The following is a 24,526-nucleotide window of genomic DNA, read 5'->3' on the forward strand; positions in this document are numbered from 1 at the left end:
CACACACACACACACACACACACACACACACACACACACACACACACACACACACACACACACACACACAGAACAATTTGAAACATTTCCCGCTCTTATGTGCCCATTCCCCCGGGACATGGATCACACCTTACACACACAATACATGCTCAGTGCCTATTCTTTGTATATTTACTGCAGTTATTCATGTATACCAGTAGTCTGATACAATATTTACAGTTTGAAAGGGTGTTAAATGAAATTTGGTAATGATTAATGGTTTTTGTGTTAATGTAATAGCAGTTAAAACAGTACTGGTCAAATTTGAACGCGAACACCAAAGTAAGGAGGGGGAAACGAAGACAATAGAAAGAAAAATCAAGTGAGAAATAGGATAATTTTCTCATAGACTTCTTTAAAATTTGACTTTTTTTGTGAGCCCCTAGCTGGCCTTTCAAAAGTGTGCAGGAACTTCAGCATTGGCTACACTTCTCAGACCTACAGGTGGCCATGGCTAAACATTGACATGTTACCAGCAAGTTAGCATGCTGGTTAGCATTTGGCTCGAAACACTGCTGTGGCTATGAGTCAAGCGTTAAGTGGGGCTATCAACTTGTTTTTGTGCTTACCACTAAATAAATGTTTTGTGGTAACCTCCCAAAGCAAAACTCTATGTTATTTCCTTCTAACATGAGTGTATTATGTTTGGGATTTTGTGTGTTCAAAATAAGAAAGACAAAAAATATGATTATTGGAAAAACCCAAATTCAACATCACTAACAACAGTGATGTGTGCATTAGGTCGGAGTTATAGTAAAATAAAGAGAAGAAACAAAAAGAAAAAAGAAAGTGCTTTAAAGCAATCAATTAACTTTGTTTCACCTAATGGAATGAAACAATTTAACCACTAAATCACATTTGATCAGGTCTCGGATTGATAATTATTGAATGGTGAAAAGTAATACTAATCTGTCCAGGCTCATTACATTACACTTAGTTTCCCCATTTACTGCCAATGTAGGGCTTATCTTAAATTACACACACACACACACACACACACACACACACACACACACACACACACACACACACACACACACACACACACACACACACACACACACACACACAGATCCACAATTAAGCTGAATCAGGATGCAGGGCTTGATTGAAGAGAGCGTCTGCTAACTAGACAGCGCAGTCAACGAGGAAAAGAAACAAGCTGGAACATGAACTGATCCTGTGTGAACAACAGGGGCCAAAAGCCTTTGTCCTATTATGCCTTTCACTCTGTTTGCCCACCACACAATCACGTGAACGGACGGATATTTCAATTGTTTACAGCAGAAGTCCTAACTACCCTAATTAAGTGATAGAGATATTCCTCCAAAATGTACTATTGGTTTTCCAAAGACTTACCCCCTCATTCTTTTCTCACAACTATAATAATGAATAGATAAAACGTACTCAAGTTAACTGCCTGATTAGTAATATTGGACATGTTAAGCAAGATGTCATCAAGAAGATGTTTGTAGTATGTCACAGTAGTGTGCTGTCAGATAAAACATAGCGTGCTAATTAAACCACAAAATGACAAAAACAAGTGTTGGTGGATGTAATTGAGCTCTTGCAGGAATTGAGGGTGATGTCAGCAGTGGAAAAACCTGTCACTGCTTTAAATCAGACAATGTGCTGGTCTCAAGATGAAGCTTTGAAATGCTCTGAGGTAAAGCTATAATGACTCCCAGCCTTCAATGTTTCCAGGGTCCTCCTTTCTCTATAATGAGCACAGCCAATCACCAATCTAGGTTTCTCTTCACCTTTGAGAACTTGATAACAAGGGTTACATGCTACACATTTGCTTTAAAACTCCCACCTCTGCTTGCTTCTGGGGAAAGAACCACTAGTGAAAGATATTTGAAAGATTTCGCTTCTTTCAACAATGATTTATTTCTCTGTCAACCTCCTGGGTTTAAGAGTGTTAATTTCTTGCATAGGACTTATGGGTAATGTATTTCTCATCCTTGCCATCATTCAGACTAAGCTTTCCCGGGTCAAATCCTTCGAGTTCTTCCTCTTGGGACTGTCCGCTGCCAACTTGGAGGAAATTGTCCTCGTGAACATCTACGATATTATCATCCTCAAGACCTCCACCATCGACAATTGGTTGTGCGAAATGCTCCAGTTCCTGACAATGTTTGGAGAAATCGCCAGCATCTTCTTCACCGTCCTCATCTGCATCTTTCGTGGACAGAAGCTGAGAGACGTCGACAAGAGGGTCAACCCGATCTACCTGGACAACACCAGGTCGGCCTGGATGGTGAGCGGGCTTTTTGTGATGCTCGCCACGCTGCTTTGTCTCCCAGTTTTTGCAATCAAGCCTCAAGACCTTCAGGGAAACACAACAATGAATAGCAGCAGCTGCCCTCCCAACTTCTTTCAGTGTATTGGAAACGATTGCCCCATACTCAACCGTGTTTACAAGTACACGTTCATCGTGGTGTGCTACCTGCTGCCTCTGATCATCGTCACAGTCACCAGCTGCCTCATCATCGCGGTGCTGCTGAGCCGGAGGAAGACGGTCACACCTGGGGCGAGCGAGACTGGGTCGAGTCAGTTCAGTACGAAGAACAAGGACCAGAAGCTCAAGCGGAGCACCATAGCTGTGCTGGCAGCGATGGGGTTGTTCCAGGTAGACTGGAGTCTCTACCTGATCTTCCAGCTGACCGTCAGCCACTCTGACTATGCGTTTTGGGCTGAGACTGAGTTTTTTCTCACAACTTCCTACACATCTATCAGTCCCTATGTGTACGGGATCGGGAATAACCTGTTTTTATGCAAGAACTTTATGAAGAAGTAACTTGAAGATTTTCTTCTGTATTTAAGATTGGGACACACATCTTTTGACATTTTTAGAAACCTCACCTTGCTCAGACCTTTTTCTGTAACTGTCATTGGTAAACAGATTAAAGCATTGTGTTACAATTAAATATATTTGTTTAGATCTTGACATTTTTTATTAGATGTTATGCAACTTATCTTTTTGCATTGTTTTGCTATTAAAAGTCGTTTTCAGTCCCAACGTTTTATATTTAAAAAAAAAGAAAGGGTTTTAATCAGCAATACCTTTAATTGTTGGCAAAAGCATTAAAGGATTGCCATTTTCTAAGCTGAAAAATAAAATGTTTTTTGTTCCTAAAGAAGCTCTCTTTCTGCCTGCAGTTGGAGGAGGGCAAGCACATCTTATGTGATGCAGTGTAACACAAAATAAATACTAAAGACATTGCAAGTTCCTGTTTCGCTATGATCCCTGCAGACTCACTCTTTATTTTCACTGCAATTCTTCACATAACAGTTGTATATAAACTCTATATAAATAAACACAGAGTTGACTTGTGTTCATGGTAAAATAATATATTGTCAAGCTTTTCTTTTTCAGAAGAGTGAAGTCAAGTGCAGGATAAATCTTGAGTTTAAGCTTTGTAACATCATTGAAGAGATGCACTGGCTCTGTTGAAATTGATTATTTATGGGTCACATATAAGTGAGTCTTATTGTGACCAATTTAGACAGATTTTGTTGGATTAAGGTGATTTAGGTTTATGCCAAATGTCTGCTTAAATAGTGTCAATTGTTATTTATAAAAACGTGTGTGGGTGTGTAAAATGATTCAGCCTTAATCATCACAATTTAAACATTAACTCGTAAAATACTTTAGTGTCAATAACATGAGTGCCTTTAATTCACAAAGCTAAGCCTGACTGCTTTTGGAAAAAGTTTCTCATTATTTCTTACCTTCTGCCATGACATCTACATCTGTTCTTTAAATGTAATCCCTTCACATTAAAAAAATACATATGCATTATGTCTACACTCTTAACTCAAAAACAATCCTGTATTTACACGGTGATGATACAATAAATATTGTGCCTGTTCACGGTAATTTTAAATTAGGTTTGACAGTTGTAACAGAGGCTCACAAAGGCTATACAAAGTCTGTGCACTTTCCTTTGTCTGTGCTGCCACTGCTGATTTTACCTTAGTGACATCACAATCTGGTAGCTGTCACTCCACACTGTATTGTTGTTAAGGAAGTAAAATGAAAAACACACCCTTATTAAGGAGTTCCTACAGTGGCTTCTTTTTATTTTCTGCAGATATTTAAAAAAGTCTCTATGTATGCAGTGTTACATGATGTGAGCAACAATAACCTTATGTGTCATCATTAAACAGTAATGATATTACTGTTGTATTATTATAAATTATCTGATCCAATATACAATTGTACAGTGAATACATAACATACAATAAGTGGTCTGTTGTGTGAAAAAACATTTAAACTTCCTGTAGCTTAACTGGATGCATTATGAATATTATTTTAATAGTTTTATGGGAGATTTTGCCCTGAGGAAAATCATTTTGTATTGTCTTAATGTGAAACTTGGGGGTGTATTTTGAAAGGGCTTTTTGGGAGTATACCTCTCAGTACCAAAGATAAGCTTCAAATGTTTTTGCAATAATGGATCGGGATAGTAGGCTATAGGATAAAGGTCTACAGCAGGAACATGCCTGCAGTATATCGCCACGAGATCCCCACGTGGAATACAGGAGAGACGGGTAGGTTCATGCTGGCTTCGCTCCGACTTCCTAGTCCTGTTTAGACCCCGCCCTGCTCGCCCGATACCACGTTACTCTTGATGTTGCCATAATTCTCTCTTAATACATGTGTGAGTTTACACATAAACCTACATTGGAACATTTGACGGGAAGTCCTTTATTATGTAGGGAAACACAAACGACTCAGATGATTTTACACTTAATTTGGCGTTAACCCATGTCTACACTCATGCACGTGACAGCTGTGATGCATGCTTGCTTGCCATTTTTTCCCCTGGTTTATTTATTGAATCGGCTCTAGCCCACCCTTCTCTGGCCACCAATTGAGAAGCGAGCCGTTCTATCCGCTGCGTTTGTGCTTTCAAATGAATAAAAATTACAATGTATTTCTCAGTCATTTTAAGGCACTAATGCATTTCAGCCGACTTTAGTAAGCTGCAGTGCTGACTTGTTTTGTTTAGCAATTGTGTCGTCAGCAGGTTTGGTGGCTCAGTAAAATAACTTACGTGAGGACATTATTTTCTGTGGATTATTTTGGGAAATAAATTATAGGCCTATTTTAAAACCTCTTAACTCTTATCAGGGTACTTTAGTCTAGTTGTTCTTCATAAATTAGAGGCTAAATGACTTGTTTTTTTTATTGGTTAATCATTTATGTGGAACGCATTCAGTTAAATTGATTTTTCGGAACCTAACAGACGCCATCTTTTTGGAGAACAAGCCAGTTGACGTTGTTTTGCGGTCCGGTTTCAGCAGTTTAAAAAAAGTAAACCATGAGTTATTTATTAAGTCTGAGTAGGTCCATTTTGCTGCAGGGGCGTATTGACAAGGAACCTGCACTGTTTGTCACCTGCTCTAAAATAACTTTTCTCAAAGGGGGTTTGTAAACTGAAATTCAGGCATGAAAGAAGTGTCCGATAAAGTCCTGCGGAGGGAGCCTGCGCAGTGGCTATTGAATCTACACCGCCATGGTGAACGTGTTACGTCACAGCACGAGAGCACGGATGTGTGTGTGTGTGTGTATGTGTGAGCGAGAGGGGCAGAGGAGAGTGTGTGCTCTTCAGACAGGGTGAGAATGGAAATGTGATCGAAAAGGTAGAAGAAGTGAAGGAAATACAAAGGAATGAAGGTAAAGTCTCGGGTCTTTGCTCTCAGCTTGGGAATCACACGCATGAAACATTCTCGCGCAAACTTGCTGAGAGTTGTCCTTACCGGCGCGCGGACTGAGCTCGAGGTGGGAACAAGCGAGAAAAAAAATCTCCGGGATGGTGGACTCCCGCTTCCCTCGCGGCCCGGGAATCACGCGCCATTGAAGGGGGGTGATATCGTGCATGCGCGTTGGCTCCTCTGCGTGCACGCTCGGGTCGGTCGATGCGAGCACAGTGGCGTGGCTTTCGGCCTCCATTTGTGTTTATGTTCGAGGGACACACCGAGGCCCTTTCGACAGGCGACGTCGACGTGCAACAGTTGAAGTTTTACCGGGAACGTTATCGTTATGTTGCCTCGGTAAACATTTAGGCGTCGTTCAAAGGTGAGGCGTCAGAGAAACCTGCAACTTTTCCAACTTGGTGAGTGTTGGAGCAGGCGGCCTTCCTCTCTGTTGTGTGTGAGGAAGACATGGCTGTTGCTAAACAACTTAAATTCTCCATAAGACTAATAATTTTAAGAGGAAAAGTTTTTACAGGGAGAAGGATTCGGAGTTTGTGTGGTAAACATGCCGGTAAAAACGCATTTTGCGCACTCGTTTGGCCGGTTAACACCTTTACACTACAGCATCTGTGTTGTTGATGTGATTAATACATTGACCTAGAGAGGGCAAGGCAGAAATGAAGCGAACATTGATAGCGTGTTCTCTGTCGTCGACGTTGGAAATTTTATTACGGTTGCTACCGAATAAATACTTAAAGAAACGTAAGTTTTTTTGTCTTTTGGATACTTAAAACGAGGCCCTGTCCGAGTCCTTCAGCCATGTCCTCCGCTGTGTGATACCAGGCTCGCAGGCTATTGGTCAGTCACACCGAGGTGGTCTCGTAGCACACTTGAGGAAATACAAAGTCCAATGTTTCAGACTGTCAATAAATTATATATTAAACTTTAAAAAAATACTGAAACATTTCTACCTTCGTGCAATTTGATTAAGTTAGTATAATAAGTCACATGTTTGTTATTTTTAACGATTGCAGGTCAAATATATGGGGCGTATTTGTTTTGGCGTTTTAATGCTGTGTTTACCAAATTCCTACTGCTTTTATTACCTGGTGTCTCAGTTTTTGTGGTTTTGACCTCTGAAGTTCATTTCATTTATGAATTGTATTCTGTTGCCTGATGTTGCAAGACAGGGTCTGAAAAAACATCATCACAACAAATCATGCTTTCATAATGTGTAGCCACACAGGCATAAACAAATTGACAAAGCAGGCTTTTTTTGAAAGCCTTGCATGTAAGATAAGGTTTATAAATATGTCCTTACACAGTAGAACAACTCATCACTAGCTCATAGAAGGATATGGCCAATGGTTGTAATAAATTATATTTTGTCCATTAGTAGCTAATGTATTTTTCAGGAGCATACGACATATCCTAAAATTGCTCTGGTTGGATTCTATTGGGATACAATGTGCTGTTGTATGAATCTTACAAACCATGCACATCTTGATATTAGGTTGGGTGTTTTATGCATTACAAAATATGAATTTCACACCATATACAAACAATATTAATAATAATTACGTGTCATATGAAACCAATACTTTGATGTTGCCTGCAGTCATTTAATTTCTTGATTTTAAAGTAAATGTGTATGCACTATAAATTAAGACAGCCAAAATATCCAACAAAATTCCATAACTGTCATTTCTACAGCTAGCACACTGTTGTAACACCACTAATGTTACAACTAGCTTGAAACATGTCAGGACTCAATAGCTCTCTGAAGTGTTTTTGCTATCTGAAAAGGGTTGGAGATATCGTTAAAGGATGTTGTAATGAGAGTTTGTGGCTTATTTTTTCAATTTGATAATAGTAGATCTATCGACACTCTTTTAGGTGTATTGAATGCGAACATTGCTTTTACATTTACCACTTTTGGTTATTTTCTGTCAGTGTTTGCTCTACTTGGATGACCAGTAAAATGTTTTTTAAATGTGGTTTTTATTTAGTTGTCACATTTATCTTCTCTCTTTTTTTATTATGCTTTGTGTGATTTTAGCAATTATGTTTAATAAGGTGGGAAATGTAAATCACCATGCTATACATATAACTCTGTTATTATTTTGTCATTAGGTATCAAATGAATTGTGACTGCCACATCTATTGATGATGTCTGCCACAGACTCTGAACTCGCATCAATGGAGGACCCCCACCCTATAGAGCATGAGGAGGGGAGCTCCAGTGACACTCCCTCCTCAGTTCCTCCTCCTCCTGTTGTCCCTTCTTCAACTCCTCTTGATCCAACCACTATGAGAGCTAACGTACCTAGTGAGACAACGATTGAGGAAAAAGCTGTCTCCATGGCAAGTAATGATTTTAGCTCCGCTCTCTCTTCGCCTGCTGAAGCCAGCCCAGCAAAGCCTGCTGCAACATCACCCACTACCTTTGAAGGAACTGTTAAAACAAGCCCAGCTACTTCACATATTGCATCAGCATCAGACTCCCTGACATGCACAGAAACAAGCCATGTCCCCACATCACAATCCCCACCACTACCGTTTTCTGTGGCGTCAACTAACACATTTGGCAGTACGGACCCTGAACAGGTCTTTCCTACTTTGCTCACCTTCAAAGGCGTCAGCGTCACTCTGGAGAATAACAAAGTGTGGAAGCAGTTCAACAGCTGTGGAACTGAGATGATTCTCACTAAACAGGGCCGCCGCATGTTCCCGTACTGCCGGTATCGCCTGTCTGGCCTGGATCCTGATCAGCGATACAGTCTGGTCCTTTCCATAGCTCCATCGGACCAGTACAGGTACCGCTGGAGCTCGTTTAAATGGGAGGCCTCTGGACCAGCAGAGCACCAGTCCCAGACGATGATCCGGGCCTTTGCCCACCATTACTCACCCAGTCTAGGCTCGGAGTGGATGGGTAGCTTGGTGTCTTTCTACAAACTCAAGCTGACCAATTGTTCCCATGACCAGGAAGGCCATATAATCCTACACTCCATGCATCGCTACATTCCGAGGCTCCACGTCATACCGTTACCAGATGGGAACGCACCCTCACCCGACCAGCCTGTGGTTATGGGACCAGAGAGCATGACCTTTACGTTTCCACAAACCGAATTCATGGCTGTCACAACCTATCAGAACTTCCGGATCACCCAGCTGAAAATCAATCACAATCCGTTTGCAAAAGGCTTTAGGGAAGAAGGAAACAACCCCCGCCTAAACCGGATTACTACAGATGCTCAACATGCAATAAAGATGAACACTCACCTGGTAAACAGTAACACAGAGGCTCAACCCGTGGAAAAGAAGGACACTCACCTGGTAAACACAGAGGCTCAACCCGTGGAAAAGAAGGACACTCATCTGGTAAACACAGAGGCTCAACCCGTGGAAAAGAAGGACACTCATCTGGTAAACACAGAGGCTCAACCCGTGGAGAAGAAGGACACTCACCTGGTAAACACAGAGACTCAACCCGTGGAAAAGACGGACACTTCTCTGCTTTCTACTGTCGCTCAACCTTTAGAGAATATGGACACTCACCTGGTTACTACAGAGGCTTCACCTGTGGTTAAGATGGAGCCTCAGCCGATTCTAAAACCTGCTGCTGGACTTAACGAGAACAAGGAGGAGGTCGTCAATCTGAGGTAAGAGTTTTTTTAAGTTATTACATTTTTGTTCTGTATGAAACACACACACACTTATTGGCAGTTTTCTTATGTGCAACTGTAGAATCTAAGGCAATTCTTTACCATTTATTTTAAGATGATAATGGTCAGGTTTGTTTTATCTCGTCAAGGAGGTATTCAGTTAATTATATGTTTATTATCGGGGTTGTAATTTTCAGCTTCATTTAATTATGTTGTCAAATAATATTAGACAAGTTTACAACAAATAGCACATACCTTTTTGATTGTAGACTGTGTTTTTTTTATACACAGATTCTTGCCAGTTTGTGTTTTGCGCACAGTAAAGGTCAAGATGGGACAGAGTTGCTGTACTGGATTGCATTGTGGCCAGGGGATATATCTACATATGGCATTAGATTATGTTCAACTTTTTGAAAAGCTCTTTGTCATTTACAGCATTATCATATATAAATAAATGCTTTGGTTGTATTTCATATGTGAATAATGTAATGGTTTGTATTTTCATGTATTCACATCGTTCCACTGCTGTGTTCAGCTCGTCAAAGGAACCTCAATTCAATCATTCACCTAAAATGTCTTTAAGGTAAATTAATTCTGGCTTGTAATTTTAAGGAACGGCCATATTTACGGTTGATAGATAGAATAATAGGATCATCTTAGATTCAACTGAAGATGAACAGGGATCACAGAAAGACCTTGTACAAATTGAAGAGAGGAAACTGAAACGGGACATTTGCTTGGATTATGTAGACTTAATACTTGCAATTCATTTATATATCATTGTTTATTGCTGAGTCTTTGGATAGCAATCCACTGTTTTCTTTTTGGTGTCTTCGTCTCACACTTTCTATTTTGGAGGTTTTGCTGCAAACAGGAGTCTGTCTATCTGCCCTTGTTATCCATGACGGCATCATCAGGTTTCGGAGATTGTTATTGTCACACTGGTTATAATAGTCAAATGTATTGAAATACCTTTGCTGGTATTAAAGAAAAATAGTATAAAATCATTGTGTGTCTGGTTGTGGAGGTGGTCTTTCATCATCATCATCATCATCAAGTGCTGGAATTACCCAATGTAACACCACATGCTGTGCCATCACAATAGGTTTATAAATATCATTGTGTATTTCTTAGTTGTTTAGTGTCTTTAAACAGTGCTTCTTTTTACTTTCTTGCAGCTCAAAGGATCCCAGCATCCCTGCTACTGTCTCAAACGAGCATATGTTCACCAGGCTGGTCCTGAAGCCCATAATGTCCTACCCTTCCAAGAAGGATTTGGCATATGTCCCCTGTATAAGAGGCAAACATGCCCTCGGTGAGCTTGTGCTTTTTCAACAACGACGACTTGGGAAACCCAAGGAAGAAAAACTCGCTGTCGATATAGCACCCAAGCTGCATCAACTAAAGCCTAGACCAATGGCGATGACACACACTTCCTTAACACCTAGCCCGAGTTCTTCCACCGGGGACCGCAAGAGGAAGAAAAGGATGAACAAACGTTGGGCAAATTCGCGGGGAAGAGAATGGAAAGCTGTGGCTGCACCCCCCACGGTATTGCTCAGCCCATCATTGACTGTCGCTATGCAACCAGAGCTGGATGATGTGGAGGGCCTGCTGTTTGTGTCATTCAGCTCAAAGGTAAAACACTAGAAATTACTTCAAAGAATGCTCTGTACTTATCTCCATGTCTCCTAAGGATTTATGTTTGATTGAGTGTGTAGTCTCTGCAATCATAAGAGGGGGTTTGTTGTTTAAAGAGTGATTTTTGGTGCACATTTGTAAAAGTTCTGCAAAGTATATAAGCTTTCACTTTTGGTCTGTGCGACAGGAAGCTCTTGACGTTCACATCAGGGACATGCCGGACAATAGCACACCATCAGCATCTCCAGTTTCCCTAACGACACCAATGCAGTGGGAGGAAAAAGGTAAGCATTTCAAAGACTTCTTTCATTTGGCTGATGTCTGTAACAAATGCTTTTATGCACTTCTGCTGTACTGTTAATGTTATACCTATATTGATTGTTGTGAAAATCCTGCAATCACCTCTTGTCACCACTTTCTATTTATTCAAATGTAATGTGCACAATCTTTGACTACATTTCTGTGTTGTTTCAGTCGAGGTGATTCTAGAGACAGATGAGGAGCAGATATCCCGCTCGGAGGCCATCCTGCTGCGGGACCTCGCGATCCTCAAACACAGACAGGTCATCCATCCGGTTCTGCAGGAGGGTGAGTTCATACACATCGGGATAAACATCCTAGTGTTTGAGTAGGTCATAGAAAGTAAGGAAGTGTAAATATTTGTCTGTTGTTTAATTACTTGTTTTTTTAAATCTGTTTTTAGTGGGTATGAAATTGAGCTCCCTAGACACAATGAGGTCCATCGACCTGCAGTATCTGGGGGTTCGTCTGCCGCTACCTCCCCCAAATCTGAAAGATCAAGGCAACGCCACGGCTCTGTCTCAAGGTGGTGAGTTGGATTCATCTTTGAAAGTTTGTGCAGGTTTTTTGAAGAAAATGCTTTTTCCGGGGGCATTTAATTAGCTCTGTTTGGACAGTTTATCTCCAGACTATATGATTACTTTATTATATTTTGAACAATCTTAACGTATCTTTTGTTGGCAGAGTGACCTTTCAATGCAGGAATAATTTGTCAATGGTTTAGATGTTTGTTTCGACCAAGGTCATTTTCAATTAGGAATACGTTTTATAATTGAACATAATTATGAATGAAATAGCACTATTGCTAAATAACTACTGCTTTTTAAAAGATACGGTTAATTATTTTACTCAATGCAAGGATAATGACTCAGTTTATACCCAGTATTAGAGCATTGAAGATTTAAGGTCAAGAATGATTAAACACATTTATATTACAAAGTTTTAAGCTCTTTTTTTTTTACGGTACAATTATCTATCTCTCTCTTTCTGCTTCTCTTTCAATTTAGACAGCACATTCATAACATAGCCTAATGTATTTAGTAGGATAAATTACGATAGTCTGAGTGATAATGACCTCTTCCTGCATCATCTGTAGTTTGTCAGTCAGGTCAGATTAAAGCCTTAAAGGATCTTTGAGAACATGGCCTGGTAAAGCTTCTAAAAGTTGTCTGTTTGTGTTTCCATTTATTGCCAGACATCAAAATAAAACAGGAAAACAGGGGTCTGGTAATATGCAGTTTTTAGAACACCTACTTTTGAAAAGACAAGCCTGTGAATATTATTCTCAGAGAGGTGTCTAAACTAAGGGCAATGACTGAGATTTGCTTCCCACTAATAAAAACTTGATTGAACCCAGGGAGTCACAGCTTACTGTGAACAGGAAGTGCTTTACTACTATAGGCGCTTTCACACCGCAGTACTTTCCCCACAAAGGCTCATGAGAACTTAGTTCATGAGAACTCTTTAGTTCTCATAAACTAAGTACATATCGCGTTCACACCGGAATAAGTCCCTGAGGGAGGATTAGGCAAATGAAGCCGCTGACGTCACTTCTTCTTCTTCTGCTTTGGGTTTACTGGCAGGCCGCAAACAACTTCATGGCGTATACTGCCACCCGGAGTCCCCGGCCGGAAGTCCCCGGAGTTGGGGACTGGCTTCAGTTGCCATAAGTAAGTCTCTCTGCGTTTGTGCGCTGGGCTAATGCTAATAATGCTAATGCGAGGATAATAAAATGGCGGCTTCAGAAAACGTTTTTGGAGTTTTACGGGGCGTGGTTTGCATTCCGCCCAGCCAATCAGACATAGGAACCTTTTTCTCCCACAAAAGTCCCTGCTCTTTAGCTAGACCCTCCAGAAAAACGCGGGCAAAAATCCTTGATTATGCGGGCTAAATTCCTTGATTACGGGCTAAAATCCTTGATTATGCGATTAAACATGCAGGGTTTTATGTGATTTTATGCGGTGAAATTGCGGGAAGTTAGGAAATATGCGGAAAGTTGCGAAATATGCTAAATATGCGGGGGAAAAGAATAACAATTTTTTTAAATATTGGGCTGTCTTATTTATTCTCTCTCACACACAACCTACCACTAACGTTAAACCCCTTTATTATCCAATTAAACACATTCAATGTTTATTTATTGTAAAAGCAATTGGGCTATTTTAATCTCCACACACACACACTCCACACACACACACACACACACACTTCTCCGCCTCATTCTGTTTTCATTTACTCGTTCGTTATCTGACCAGCTTCAATCTTGTAGGCTACTCACTTCGTTTCTTGTAGCCCTCGAAAGGGTTTTGGAGGTTGATGCCTCGGTGAACGGGAGTTGAATGGCTTTCTTGTCCGCAGCAGCAGAAAGCATTTTCGAATGTTTGAATGAATCAAAGTGGGTCGCCACCGTCGATTTTCTCTTATGCTGCAACACACAGTTGCACGGGGTGCAGAATAGTTTCCCCCCACTTTTTGCCCGGTCTTTAGTAGAAATGTTCGTTGCTAAATGAGCTCTATACAGTGTTGTTTACATTCTGTGATGCGCGAGCTGATGACGTCACGTCAAGACGAGTTTTTTTTCTTCTCAACTTTGTGTGGAAAAATGCGGGGATTATGCGGTCTTTTGATAAATATGCGGCTTTTTAAAAATCTGCGCCATTTTGCTGATTATGCGGTAAATTCTGCGATCGCAGAATCGCGTTTTTCTGGAGGGTCTATTTAGCAAAAGGGGGTAAAAAGGTTCTCATGAAGTCATTTTAGTTTACTCTTTTTGGTGTGAACGCGACATTTCGGAACTATATCGGAACTAAAGTGGGAAAAGTACTGCGGTGTGAACGCGCCTCTTGATATATATTGTTGGCCAGCCGATTTTCTATCAATAAACATACTGTTTACTTAAATACATGTAGTTCTCTATTCCACTTTAGCACTTAAACATTGTGAAACATCCCATATTAACACACTGTCTTGTGTCTTTAATGGAAGTGTAACGCATTATGTTTCCTTCACAGAGGAGGGATTATCCTTCATCTCACGGACAGGAAAGACAAGCGACGTGACAAAAATAAAGGGATGGAGAAACAAGTTCATAAGAAGCAAAGACACGTCTCCTCCTAAATGTGAAGGTAAGGTTCTCTCGTTTTATTACAGTTCCCTTTTATCATGCAACGGGATTAATAGTAGTCAGTTTGATAACCAAATGATAAACTGCACTATAACCAGCCACATGTAAGGATCTGATTTAACAACCCTCCTTGATAGTATATGACATAATTGTCTCCATTCCTTCTCTCCTGAAGGACCAAAGAAGAACCTGTCTGCGTTCTGCAGCAACATGTTGGATGAGTACTTGGAAAGCGAGGCGCAGTATATCAGCGAACGCTCTGCGGCCTTCACCACAAACTCTGACTCGGTGGCCTATCAGCTGCCCGTCAAAAGCTCCAGCTATGTGAAGACCCTGGACAGCGTGCTCAAGCATCAACGACATGCTTCCAAGCTTCCCGTAGGGGCCAACAGACCCTGCCCTCTTTCCCGCAAACCCCTTCTCTACTCCGCCCTGGCAGCACCGCCGCCTCCTCTGGGCAAACCGGCCACCCCCGTTCCATCAGTATCCCCGTCCATACAGCCCTCCACTTCTTCACCCACACCGCCTGCAGGCCCAAGGTGAGCATTTCTTTACTTTGTTTGGGTTGTAATTTGTCTATTTTATTTGGTGTAGAACAATTCAGTCCATCTGTGTTCTGAGAGGACATTTTCAAGCCTAAGGCTACATTTCACATCTTGTAAAACGAACGGTCCAAATACAGAGAATTTCTGTTTTCATTGAATCCCTCGGGTCTTTTAAAAAGTAATTTCTTAAATGAATCAGCTACTGTTGTTAAAATATTACAGTTGCTTAACCGATGACATGCAAAAGCTAGGGATCCCTGCAAAATGTGTGTCCTTCAATAAGTCTCAATTTGTTCTCTTGCTCTCGTTATTCATATACGAGACCATTACCATTTTACAGCTCTTACTAGCAATATTTATTTATAAAGATGCAGGTTAATTTCTTTATTCCTAGAAACTTGGTTACTCGTCTTGAGTTAATGTCTTACTTTATTTTATGTGGACTTTATTCACTGATTGGAGGAACATTTATTTTCCCTTGCGAAGAAAAAAAAAGAGTATATTGTAATCAGCTCATTTCCTCCCATCTCTTCAGATTCCCTACACATCAGACAGGGGTCAGCCAGAAAGCAGCAGTGAGCTTCCTGCAAAGTCACATGATGCACAAACCCATCTTTACCAAGTTCCAGCTCAAACTGTGGCACATGGAGCTCAATGCGCAGAACCAGGGTTTGAGCAGAACCCAGCTGACTCCAGACAGACTGTCAGTGGCTCTGTCTGTCATCCTGTCCAAACAGGTATGCAACACACTTTCTATTGTTCTTTTACAGTGTCATTTTTGTCCTATTTAAAATTGTTTTGTTTACTTTGAATCAGATGCAGTCCAAGCAGATGGTGAAAGTGCACCATTGTCCAAATATCCAAAGTGTCGGACCCGAATGTGGTAAGGAGTTCTGCACTCTGGGCTGCGTGTGCTCCAGCCTGGAGCGCCTCAACAGAGGACCCTTCCACTGCCGGAGGACTGACTGCATGTTGGGCTGCACATGCTTCAAACGCAAGATCACCAAGCACCTGGCAGAGGGGGAGCGCGAAGAACTCATCCAACCGGTTTACTGTAAGATCGTGTTGTTTTTATATCCTTTCTCCATGTTGTTCTTTGTTCTATATCTTTAAAATGTTTTATTTCAAATCGATTGGAAGTGAATAGATTGGATCTTTGTCTATTTTTAATATCATTTTAAGCAATTGGATCACTGCATCGTTTCATTCATAACATAATTTAAAAAGAATGCAACGGTTTTATCTTTTTATTACAGAACTATAGAACGCAAACCTTTTTAGCCTTTCTAAGTTTGGTCACAACCTTCAATACCTCCAAAGTTGTAATGATGGTTTTATCCCCCCTTTCCCCAGCTGTGACTAATATTGAACATGTGGTCCAGCCTCGCCCGGGCTCGCACTCTAAGAAACTGTGGAACTACAACATTCACAGTGAGGATCCAGATCCAATCTTCACCCCCAAGTGTGCTCTACCGGGGCTTTCCCCTGTGAAGTTCCTAAAACGTGGCGTCGTATCTCGGACTAACCAACCGGTAAAACTACATTTCTCTCTTATTAGGTTTAATACATGCTTTACCAAAACATTTCAGCTTATTGTAGTGAAATAGCTGTTATTTTCTAAGTGTAAGAATCTCAAGCTTAAATCCCTTTTTTTTGTCTTTTTAAAATTGAAATATAAATCATGATTGCAGATACGAGAAGAGGATAAGGATCCAGTGTATAAATACTTGGAGAGCATGATGACATGTGCACGTGTAAGAGCGTTCAACTCCAAGCCTCCCCCTGTGCTCTCCCTCGAGCCCATGCTCATTGATACTTCTACAGCAAACCCTGCAGCTAAACCCCAGGAGAACACCACTGATGACCAGCCGACAAACTGCCTCAAAAATCTACCAAGTGTTGAGAAAGAAGGTGAGGAAGCAAAGAAAATATATAGTACATCAAAAATGAACCAGCAACTGAAATCCTCAAATATTTTACTCCCAAGTATTCTTTTGCACTTGTTATGCTTTCCTTCTATTGCCTGGAGGGCATATCTGACAGGCCTGACTGTGATATTGAAGATACTCTGCTATTTGTTGCTTAACAGAACCATAATGCTTTTTCCCCCAGTGCAAAAGGCTTCTCAGAAGATAGCATCCAATGAAAGCGAGGCAAAAAAGCAAATCGAGGTCTCCTCAGCGTGTAAATGGTCCAAGGACCGTAAAATGGTCCTGAAAGCTTTATTTCGGCGCATGAATCAGAATAGGCTCTCCCAGCGCTTTTGGGTAGGACCTTACCACATCCGCCCCATCGCCAAGATCTTCATACGGAAGCCCAGCGGCTCCATCTTCACTTATAGGGTAGGTCTATGACGAGTGATGCATCTGTGGGCAGTAACAAGTGTTTCAAGTCCAGGATCTATTTAATAAATACATATTAGAATCCAGAGAAATAACTGTTTTGTCAGTATTGTCTTTATCTCCTAAATAGATTTTTTGTTTACAACATCTTAATGTGTCATTGCTTTTGCCTTGACTGAAGATATATTTCAATGATTATGAAAAACAGCTGATCCAAAACCAGCCTCTGAATATTATTTAGTTTTTAGTTCAAATATGGCGTTAGGCCTCGTTGCACAATTTGACATTTATCTCATTTGATTTAAATCTCTCCTTCTGCTCCACTTTTCCCAGGTACACATTAGTAAACCATCAAAAGTCAGTGATGTTGAGGAAGACGAACATGCGGGCAGCGAGGAGGATGAGCATGAGGGGAGCATTGATGAAGAGGAAAACGATGGGCAAAATGAAAAGTCGGAAGTGCAGTATGGAGTCACACCCTTTTTGAGCGGAGTGTTACCTGCGGGCAGACTGAGAGCCAAGACCAAACCTGTTGGCTGCCAAGCATCTGGACTTATACAGGTCAGAGAAAAAATGCCTATTATACATAACATTTATTGGGTGGAACCACATTTGGTAATACATGAAGAAAGTGTATAGTGAGTTATATCTGAAGTTTTTCTTCCTTTTACAGGTAAATGGAAAATCCTACAACCAGGCCAGACTGTTGCTGGGGAACATGGGATCTCTGCATCCAGCCAACCGCCTTGCAGCATTTGTTACAGGCCGACTGCATCCTCCCGGCGGCACTTCTCTTAAAAACTCCCAGAAGTCCAATCCTACAAACAAAAGCAACACTCCTGGAGCTCTGCACATAAAGGCTGCAGGCACAGTAGTCCCTCCAAGTATCACTGCAAGGAAAACCACTGATCTGAAGACAGCAGCACAACCACCAGGTACAACTCTCCTCTCTGTTCCAGCACAAGCACTATGTTTTCCACTTATTGCTTCAGGGCCAAAGGCATCAAGTTATAAAACCAGTACTTTCATATTCGGGAAGATTCCTCATAAGTGCAAGGAGGAAATGCATGTATACACTCAAGCTGCTGTCTGTGTGTTAAACATTGCTATTAGACTTGTGCATATTTGTGAAGGCTGACATGGAAGTTGGCAACAGATGGCACCCATGAGAAAAAGCAACAGGATCTCAGAATATTGACGAAAGTAAAATCTGTGGGAAAACCCATGTTTTATGATATTTATGTTTGTTCTGCAGGATAATCCCCACATATTAACACGACTTAAGTGATTCTTGAAGAATAAAGGCAATCACCAGAAGTAAAAAGCTAACGTTAGGCTATTAACAAACTACATCACAGTCGAATGACTACCCTTCAACACCACTAAGCTAAAAATGGTCTTGGTCTCATTCCTGCATCGCTCTAAAGCCCTAAGGGTTACCCAGGGTTTAGCTTTGTAGATTAAATTATTTAAAGGTCTAGAGATATAAGATTGGTATGTTGGAATTGGATAACTGTTTCTTTGTCTCACCATTCTGCCCTCTATTGTTTGTTTATTCAGCTCAGCAATTCCCTCCATGCTTTTGGAAGAAGGGATTTGTCAACATGCCGCAGTATGCTCACAGCATCCCCTTTACCACCCCTTTCATCGCTGGGGCACGCGGCTCTGTAATACCCTTCAAGAACACCTCCTCATCTTCCCCTGTATCTCTCACCGTCTCACCATCACTGAAGACCCCCAGCTTCTTAGGAAAGAGAGGGACCTATTCATTCAGGATCTGCCCTCCAGATAACCAGAGCACCTCAAGCCCCAACCTGCCAGGTGTCGAGCTGCCCGGGGGCTTCACCCTCATTCAGCTCCCAAAGCCTGCATCAGAATCTGAGAACACCACAAGCAGTGGAGTGAATAAAGCCCTTTCGCAAAAAGAGATTTTGTTAAATTTGATCAAAGGTCGGGGTTCACATGCACCTTTGTCTTGTTTGGACGCCGTTACTGGATCTAGGGATCTATTAAGGAGCAAATTAGTGGAGCCTGAACCCCCATATGAGGTTCATGCTCCACTAATGGTGGAGAAAGATGGTGCTGAGAAGATTCCAAAAGAGGAGAGAGAGGAAAGCAACAGCAGTCAGGTGGATAATGCTTCGGAGGACTCGAACAGCTCCGACACCTCAGACTACTGTGGGGAGGCTGATGAGGATGTAAGTGTGAGGAATACCAAATGTCTTCATATTCAGGCAGACATTTGTTTCTCCAATTGAAATATTGTTTTTGATTAGGGCTGCACTATTTGGAAAAAAAGGACTAATTATTAAGATAGATATTAAGATCATCTGTAACAAACAAAGACATTTTTACTAAGTCCTAAAATAATTGTTGTAGGCGGGAATAACGATGCAGCACCGCAACAGTTTGATAGAGATCAAATGTGAATAACAATGAATTTATATACAAAAAATCTGCAAATAAATTCCTGTGATTGTTTTACTTTTAGTTATTGTTTTATCTCTTAAAACTGCAAGCTCAATATTGTTTTCTTCAGGACGCGGAAGTGGACATTGAGACGGTAGAAGAAGCAGGACAAGGAAAGGCCATCGCTGAAATGAAGAAAGCTGTCCGCAAAGCACTTAAGGAATCAGGGTGATTATATGAATAAAGGGCAATGTGATATGTGGACCTCTGCATATGTGCTGCTTATGTTTGAATGTTGGCTCTCAAAGTGGTTTTAATTTCTTCTCTACCTTCAGAGATTCCATGAATCATTTTGGACTAACGGGGAAAACCCCTGCTCAGGTACGGCTTGTTTATTATCCAGCAGCAATACAGGTTTATGGACCGATGTTAGTATTCAGAAGTACTATTATCTTATTTAGTACCAAGTAGTGTCAGTATCACTTTTACTAATTATCATGTCTGTGTCTCTATTCCAGAATAAAGCAGACGAGGAAGAAGAAGATGAGAGTAAGGATGAAAAGAGGCGAACTAACCACACGGTGCTAGAAAGACAAAGACGCTGTGAGCAGCGCGTCCTGTTCGACAAACTGTCGGCCATCATTAAGTGCGACCCCAGGGTCCCCAGGCTCCGCCTCCTCTCAATGGTCAGTTCCTTATCCTCGCTTAGCCTCATATTCCTCCAGGACACGTACAACCAGTAAAAGATGTTTAGACAAAAACATCTCCTATGTGAAATAACAATTTGAACAGGAAATAGTGTTTTTATGCAGGCCCCTATCCCAAGTTTGTAAAGGCTTTTAGATAAGTAATACAGTGGGGAACATTTACAGAACATTTTTATTTCTACTCCTGCAAGTTCATTAGTTTAATTTGCACATCAAACCAAAACTTGCCAATCTTACTTCAAAAAAATGTTTGGTTATGTATAGGGAATAAATCAAGTAATTCTTAGTTCACATAGCTGTGAAAATTCAAATGAATTGTGATTGCCAATAGAAACAGCTTAATGAAATGCCCTCTAAAGTCCACATCAAGTGTTGTACTACAATATATTCAATGAAGTGTGCCACTCATTAGCATTAAAGAAGAACAAAGAATGACTTCCCAACAAAAATGGCCTATTTCAAATAAATGTATGGATGAGAGTATGCGTGTATAGCTGCCCTCATGGTCTTTACTCAATGTGTTTGTTTTGCTGTATCCTGTTTGCAGGCCCAACAAGAGATCAGTCATCTGGTTGAGGAGTCTAGAAGTCTGCAAGAGAAGAAGATGATGCTGAGTCGGATGCAGTCTCTTTATATAAAGGAGCTTTCTGTGTTGTCTGGTAGGTTCCATTTTGCATGTCGTTTTTTTACTATTTCTCCCTTTGTTCTGATTTATATACTGTTTGATTGAAAATCCATTGTTGAAGAGTGTTATGACAACAAAGGTAATCCTGTGAAACGACTGAACTGGTTAGCGTGGTTCATTCCACCAAGTATGGATTTCACGGTGAAGAGCATCTTTCCCCTCTCATTTTCTGACCCACACCACTTCACGTGTTCTGGCTGTGTCGGCTCAGCCATATATCAAACCAACATTTCCTCATTGACATCAGTTTCCATAATCCCATTGGGTTTAAATTCAAAGTACTTGGGAAACGATTCCTGTCATCGTTTTATGGCTCGACTCTTCTCACACTTGAGTGAAGTCCAACCCCTGCGACTTTGTGGCACTTTCAGTTAATAATTGGAGCATCCAATGTCAGCTAGTATCGTTAAAAGGAAATAAAACTTGAGTTAATCATTGGATAAAATAAGTGATATATAGCCTAGGTGAAAATTAATCAGAAAAAATAAAATAAAAATGATGTCGGGGTCTCTATCTAAAATGCATGGATAATGAGCAGCGTAGCACAGTTGTTGCTATGGCTAACAGCATTTACAAAATGGGTGATGGCACTGGGTCTCTTTACTGAAACTTGTGTGTGTTCTTCTTTAGGGAAGCCGGACATGCTGATCAAACAAAAGCTGAATGAGATCTGCGAGAGGCAAAAGATTAGAGATAAGATGAAGGAATTGCCTTACTTTTCCAATCTCCTTCAGTCCAAAGCTGTCGATCTGAGAACCTCTGCTCTAAACGCGGAGCTCCATCCCAGACGCCGGGTACACCCTGACTTCCAGAAGCTTCTGTCTCAGGCTAACCTTCCGTCTCAGGCTAACCCTCTTCAGATTGCAGCGCACAGGAAGATTATGTCCCTGCTTAAGCCCGACCTACAAAGCACTCCTGCTCAACCCGGTGAACTGAAAGTCATACCTCAACGGGTACACTCACTACCAGCCGCTCCTCAGAAAAGTGAGGACCCTCTGCAGGTACTTGAGTCCCTGGCCCAGGTCTGTAACACTAATCTCAAGTCCGAGTCCAAGTCCACACACGTGCCTACATTTAGACCAAAAGAAAAACCCGCAGAGCCTCCAAAGCCCATTGCTCTTCCTCTGATTCGCTCCAAGACTGGCAGAATCATACTTCCCTCATCTCTGAAACCACGTAAGTGAAAACATCTGGCTTTAGCCATCATTTAATGCCAGAGTCAAATCATCTTTATTTATATTCACACGTGCATATTTAACCTCTTTTCTCACAGTTGGACATGGCTTCTACACACTCACGGTCATGCAACCCAGCCAGAAAGGAGAGGAAGATGGAGTCAGCCCTTCATCTGATGTCCGCCCTCCTAAAGTGGAGTCATCAGAGAACCAAGACGAGAGCATGTCTGATCATGAGCTCTTTATAGATGTCGAAAACAGTTGTGATTTTGAGGACGACCAAACTGTACAACCCTCCAACTCTAAACCAAAGTCTTCAGGTCCAACGCCCGCCCCGGTGGAGCTCACCCTGCTTAAATCAATCTCTGTGCCTTCGGGGACTCCGCAAGCTGTGGAGAAAAGCCAGGAGGGGGGCCCAGCTGAGGGCGTGGACAAAACGCTGCCGACTGCCTGTTTGAGTTTTCAGCCAGTAAACATCATTCCTTCCCGTGTCATTCCTCCCGTAGTACGCCGAGGCAGAGGCAGGCCTCGAAAGAACTCCCTTCCCCCTTGCGGTGCTTTTTTACAAAATGGTTTGCGAGAGGACGCTGGCGTAAATCTGATTAAAAGTGAAACGTCTTCACGGGTTGAAGAGACACTAAGTGAAAAAAGGACTGTGGCATCGAGCGAGATGCAAGCTGATGACTCTCCAGGAGTTGTTAGCGACAACCCCCTACTGGTGAAACGAGGCAGAGGAAGGCCTCCGAAGAAAAAGACAATACAGCTATGGAGTCCTCCGGGTGTGAAAACAGGAAGTAGTCCATCTAGTTCCAACAAGGACAGCCCGGTCAGACAAACCTATTGTTTTAAAAGCCCAGAGGAAAGTCCTTCAACCACCACCAGGCACGGAGAAGTCAGCGATTATCGTCCGCTAACCCGAGGCTCTTTAGGAAAGGATTTCCCGAGTGCAAAGAAACGCTCGTGGATAGACGTAGAGAAGGAACTGGAACCTGAGCTTGAATCCGAATAGTCCTGTCTTGCTGTAGCTAAAGAAAGCCAATGGTTTGACCTCAGTTAGTCACATAGCTGGATGCTGCTCTTTTTTTGTATGTTGTCACAAAACTCAGAGGACTTTTTTACACACTATAGAGAGAAGTACACGGGTGCTTCGGTATGAAGAAACACAAGAGAGAGCATTATTTGACCTGCTGAATGTATGAACCAAATGAACTCTCACATTCAGTTTTGACATTATGTTTTCGAAGATGAATTTCCGTCAACTACATTCCTCCTTGTCCGAAACAGGATGTTGAGATTTAATCAAATAATGTGCTTTTGTTGAAGTCATTTATTACTGATCTGTTTTATGCAAATATAAATAAATAACTCAGCAGATTATGTAATTCCAAAACGTTAAACCATTCAGTGTATGTATAATATTTTTCCTAAATAGGATCAGACAAGACACTGCTTCATTAACTGTAAAATGTATGTGTTAACTTATGTCTTTACATTTTTAAAAAGAGCTAGTAGGATGAATTTATCCCTTTTTTGAAATTCCTGTTTTCCGTTAGTAACTGAGTGAATAATGTGTAGTAGCACTTTATGTTGTTGGTAGATACCACCATGTCTGATGTCTTTGCTGTAGGGTTCTGTGTGTTTGGTAGTTCACTCAATAATATGCAGATAAAGCTGATGAGTCACAAGCAATCAAGAGAAAAGCTATTAGCCATATATTGTATCTATGAAATTAACCTCTGTAAATATTGCCTCTTTTTTTTTTAAAATAACAATACTTTGACTTTGTGGAAGATTTTGAAACACTGGTTGTCCTGTTTAACTTTGATTGGAATTGTGGAAAAATACTGTGGCCTTTAAAATCAATAAAAACGACATGCATTTATTATGGCACTCTTCAGTCACTGAAACACAAAGCGTTTAAGAAGACAGAATTTCTCTTCTTTCATAATGCACTTGTTGAACACAGCAGAAATGGGGCTTCTCCTGTGGGTAGAGATCAATGCAACATATCAGTAGCTGTTTGTCACCAAGTTGTCATTACATCAAATCACAGTAACTGGTGCTAACTGACAGCTGTTACATGTGTGATATGAGAGATCACCTTAGTTTTACAAATGTAAAGTATTTCCTTACATATGGAAATGAGGGTGTGTGAACGTGATGCACAACAGTAATGAACTTTATCATA

The 24,526-nt window shown here is 41.2% G+C and overlaps 2 protein-coding genes across 8 annotated transcripts in view; both read left to right on the forward strand.

The window, feature by feature from the left end:
- Positions 1 to 3,286, forward strand: part of ora6 (olfactory receptor class A related 6) — an 11,244-nt gene extending 7,958 nt beyond the window's left edge. The window contains exon 2 of one of the 2 annotated variants that reach the window (XM_010773362.1): positions 2,018 to 3,286. In XM_010773362.1, coding sequence (XP_010771664.1) covers positions 2,156 to 2,839 — 684 coding nt within the window. In that variant the 5' untranslated portion in view covers positions 2,018 to 2,155 and the 3' untranslated portion in view covers positions 2,840 to 3,286. Of the gene's footprint in view, positions 1 to 1,921 lie in introns of those variants that run through there. The other variant, XM_010773361.1, reaches the window with a different exon arrangement.
- Positions 3,287 to 4,578: 1,292 nt separating this feature from the next.
- On the forward strand, positions 4,579 to 24,220 carry mgab (MAX dimerization protein MGA b). 6 transcript variants are annotated; one of them, XM_010773367.1, is made up of 22 exons: positions 4,579 to 4,596; positions 7,879 to 9,407; positions 10,589 to 11,048; positions 11,239 to 11,335; positions 11,526 to 11,639; positions 11,755 to 11,880; positions 14,363 to 14,476; positions 14,651 to 15,014; positions 15,556 to 15,757; positions 15,837 to 16,074; positions 16,374 to 16,552; positions 16,712 to 16,931; positions 17,133 to 17,362; positions 17,696 to 17,923; positions 18,036 to 18,297; positions 18,923 to 19,560; positions 19,902 to 19,999; positions 20,080 to 20,152; positions 20,290 to 20,457; positions 21,026 to 21,137; positions 21,794 to 22,339; positions 22,437 to 24,220. In XM_010773367.1, exons 2-22 carry the CDS (start codon positions 7,912 to 7,914, stop codon positions 23,345 to 23,347), a joined length of 6,876 nt encoding a protein of 2,291 aa, XP_010771669.1. In that variant the 5' UTR covers positions 4,579 to 4,596; positions 7,879 to 7,911; the 3' UTR covers positions 23,348 to 24,220. The 6 variants fall into 6 exon arrangements, with proteins under 6 accessions (XP_010771669.1, XP_010771666.1, XP_010771670.1 ...); XM_010773364.1 differs by lacking the exon at positions 4,579 to 4,596 and adding an exon at positions 5,601 to 5,725; XM_010773368.1 differs by lacking the exon at positions 4,579 to 4,596 and adding an exon at positions 5,601 to 5,725 and having other exon boundaries at positions 11,755 to 11,877.
- Positions 24,221 to 24,526: the final 306 nt, after the last annotated feature.

Source organism: Notothenia coriiceps, unplaced genomic scaffold (genome assembly GCF_000735185.1).
Source record: "Notothenia coriiceps isolate Sejong01 unplaced genomic scaffold, NC01 NC01_scaffold00012465, whole genome shotgun sequence".
Taxonomy (NCBI): domain Eukaryota; kingdom Metazoa; phylum Chordata; class Actinopteri; order Perciformes; family Nototheniidae; genus Notothenia; species Notothenia coriiceps.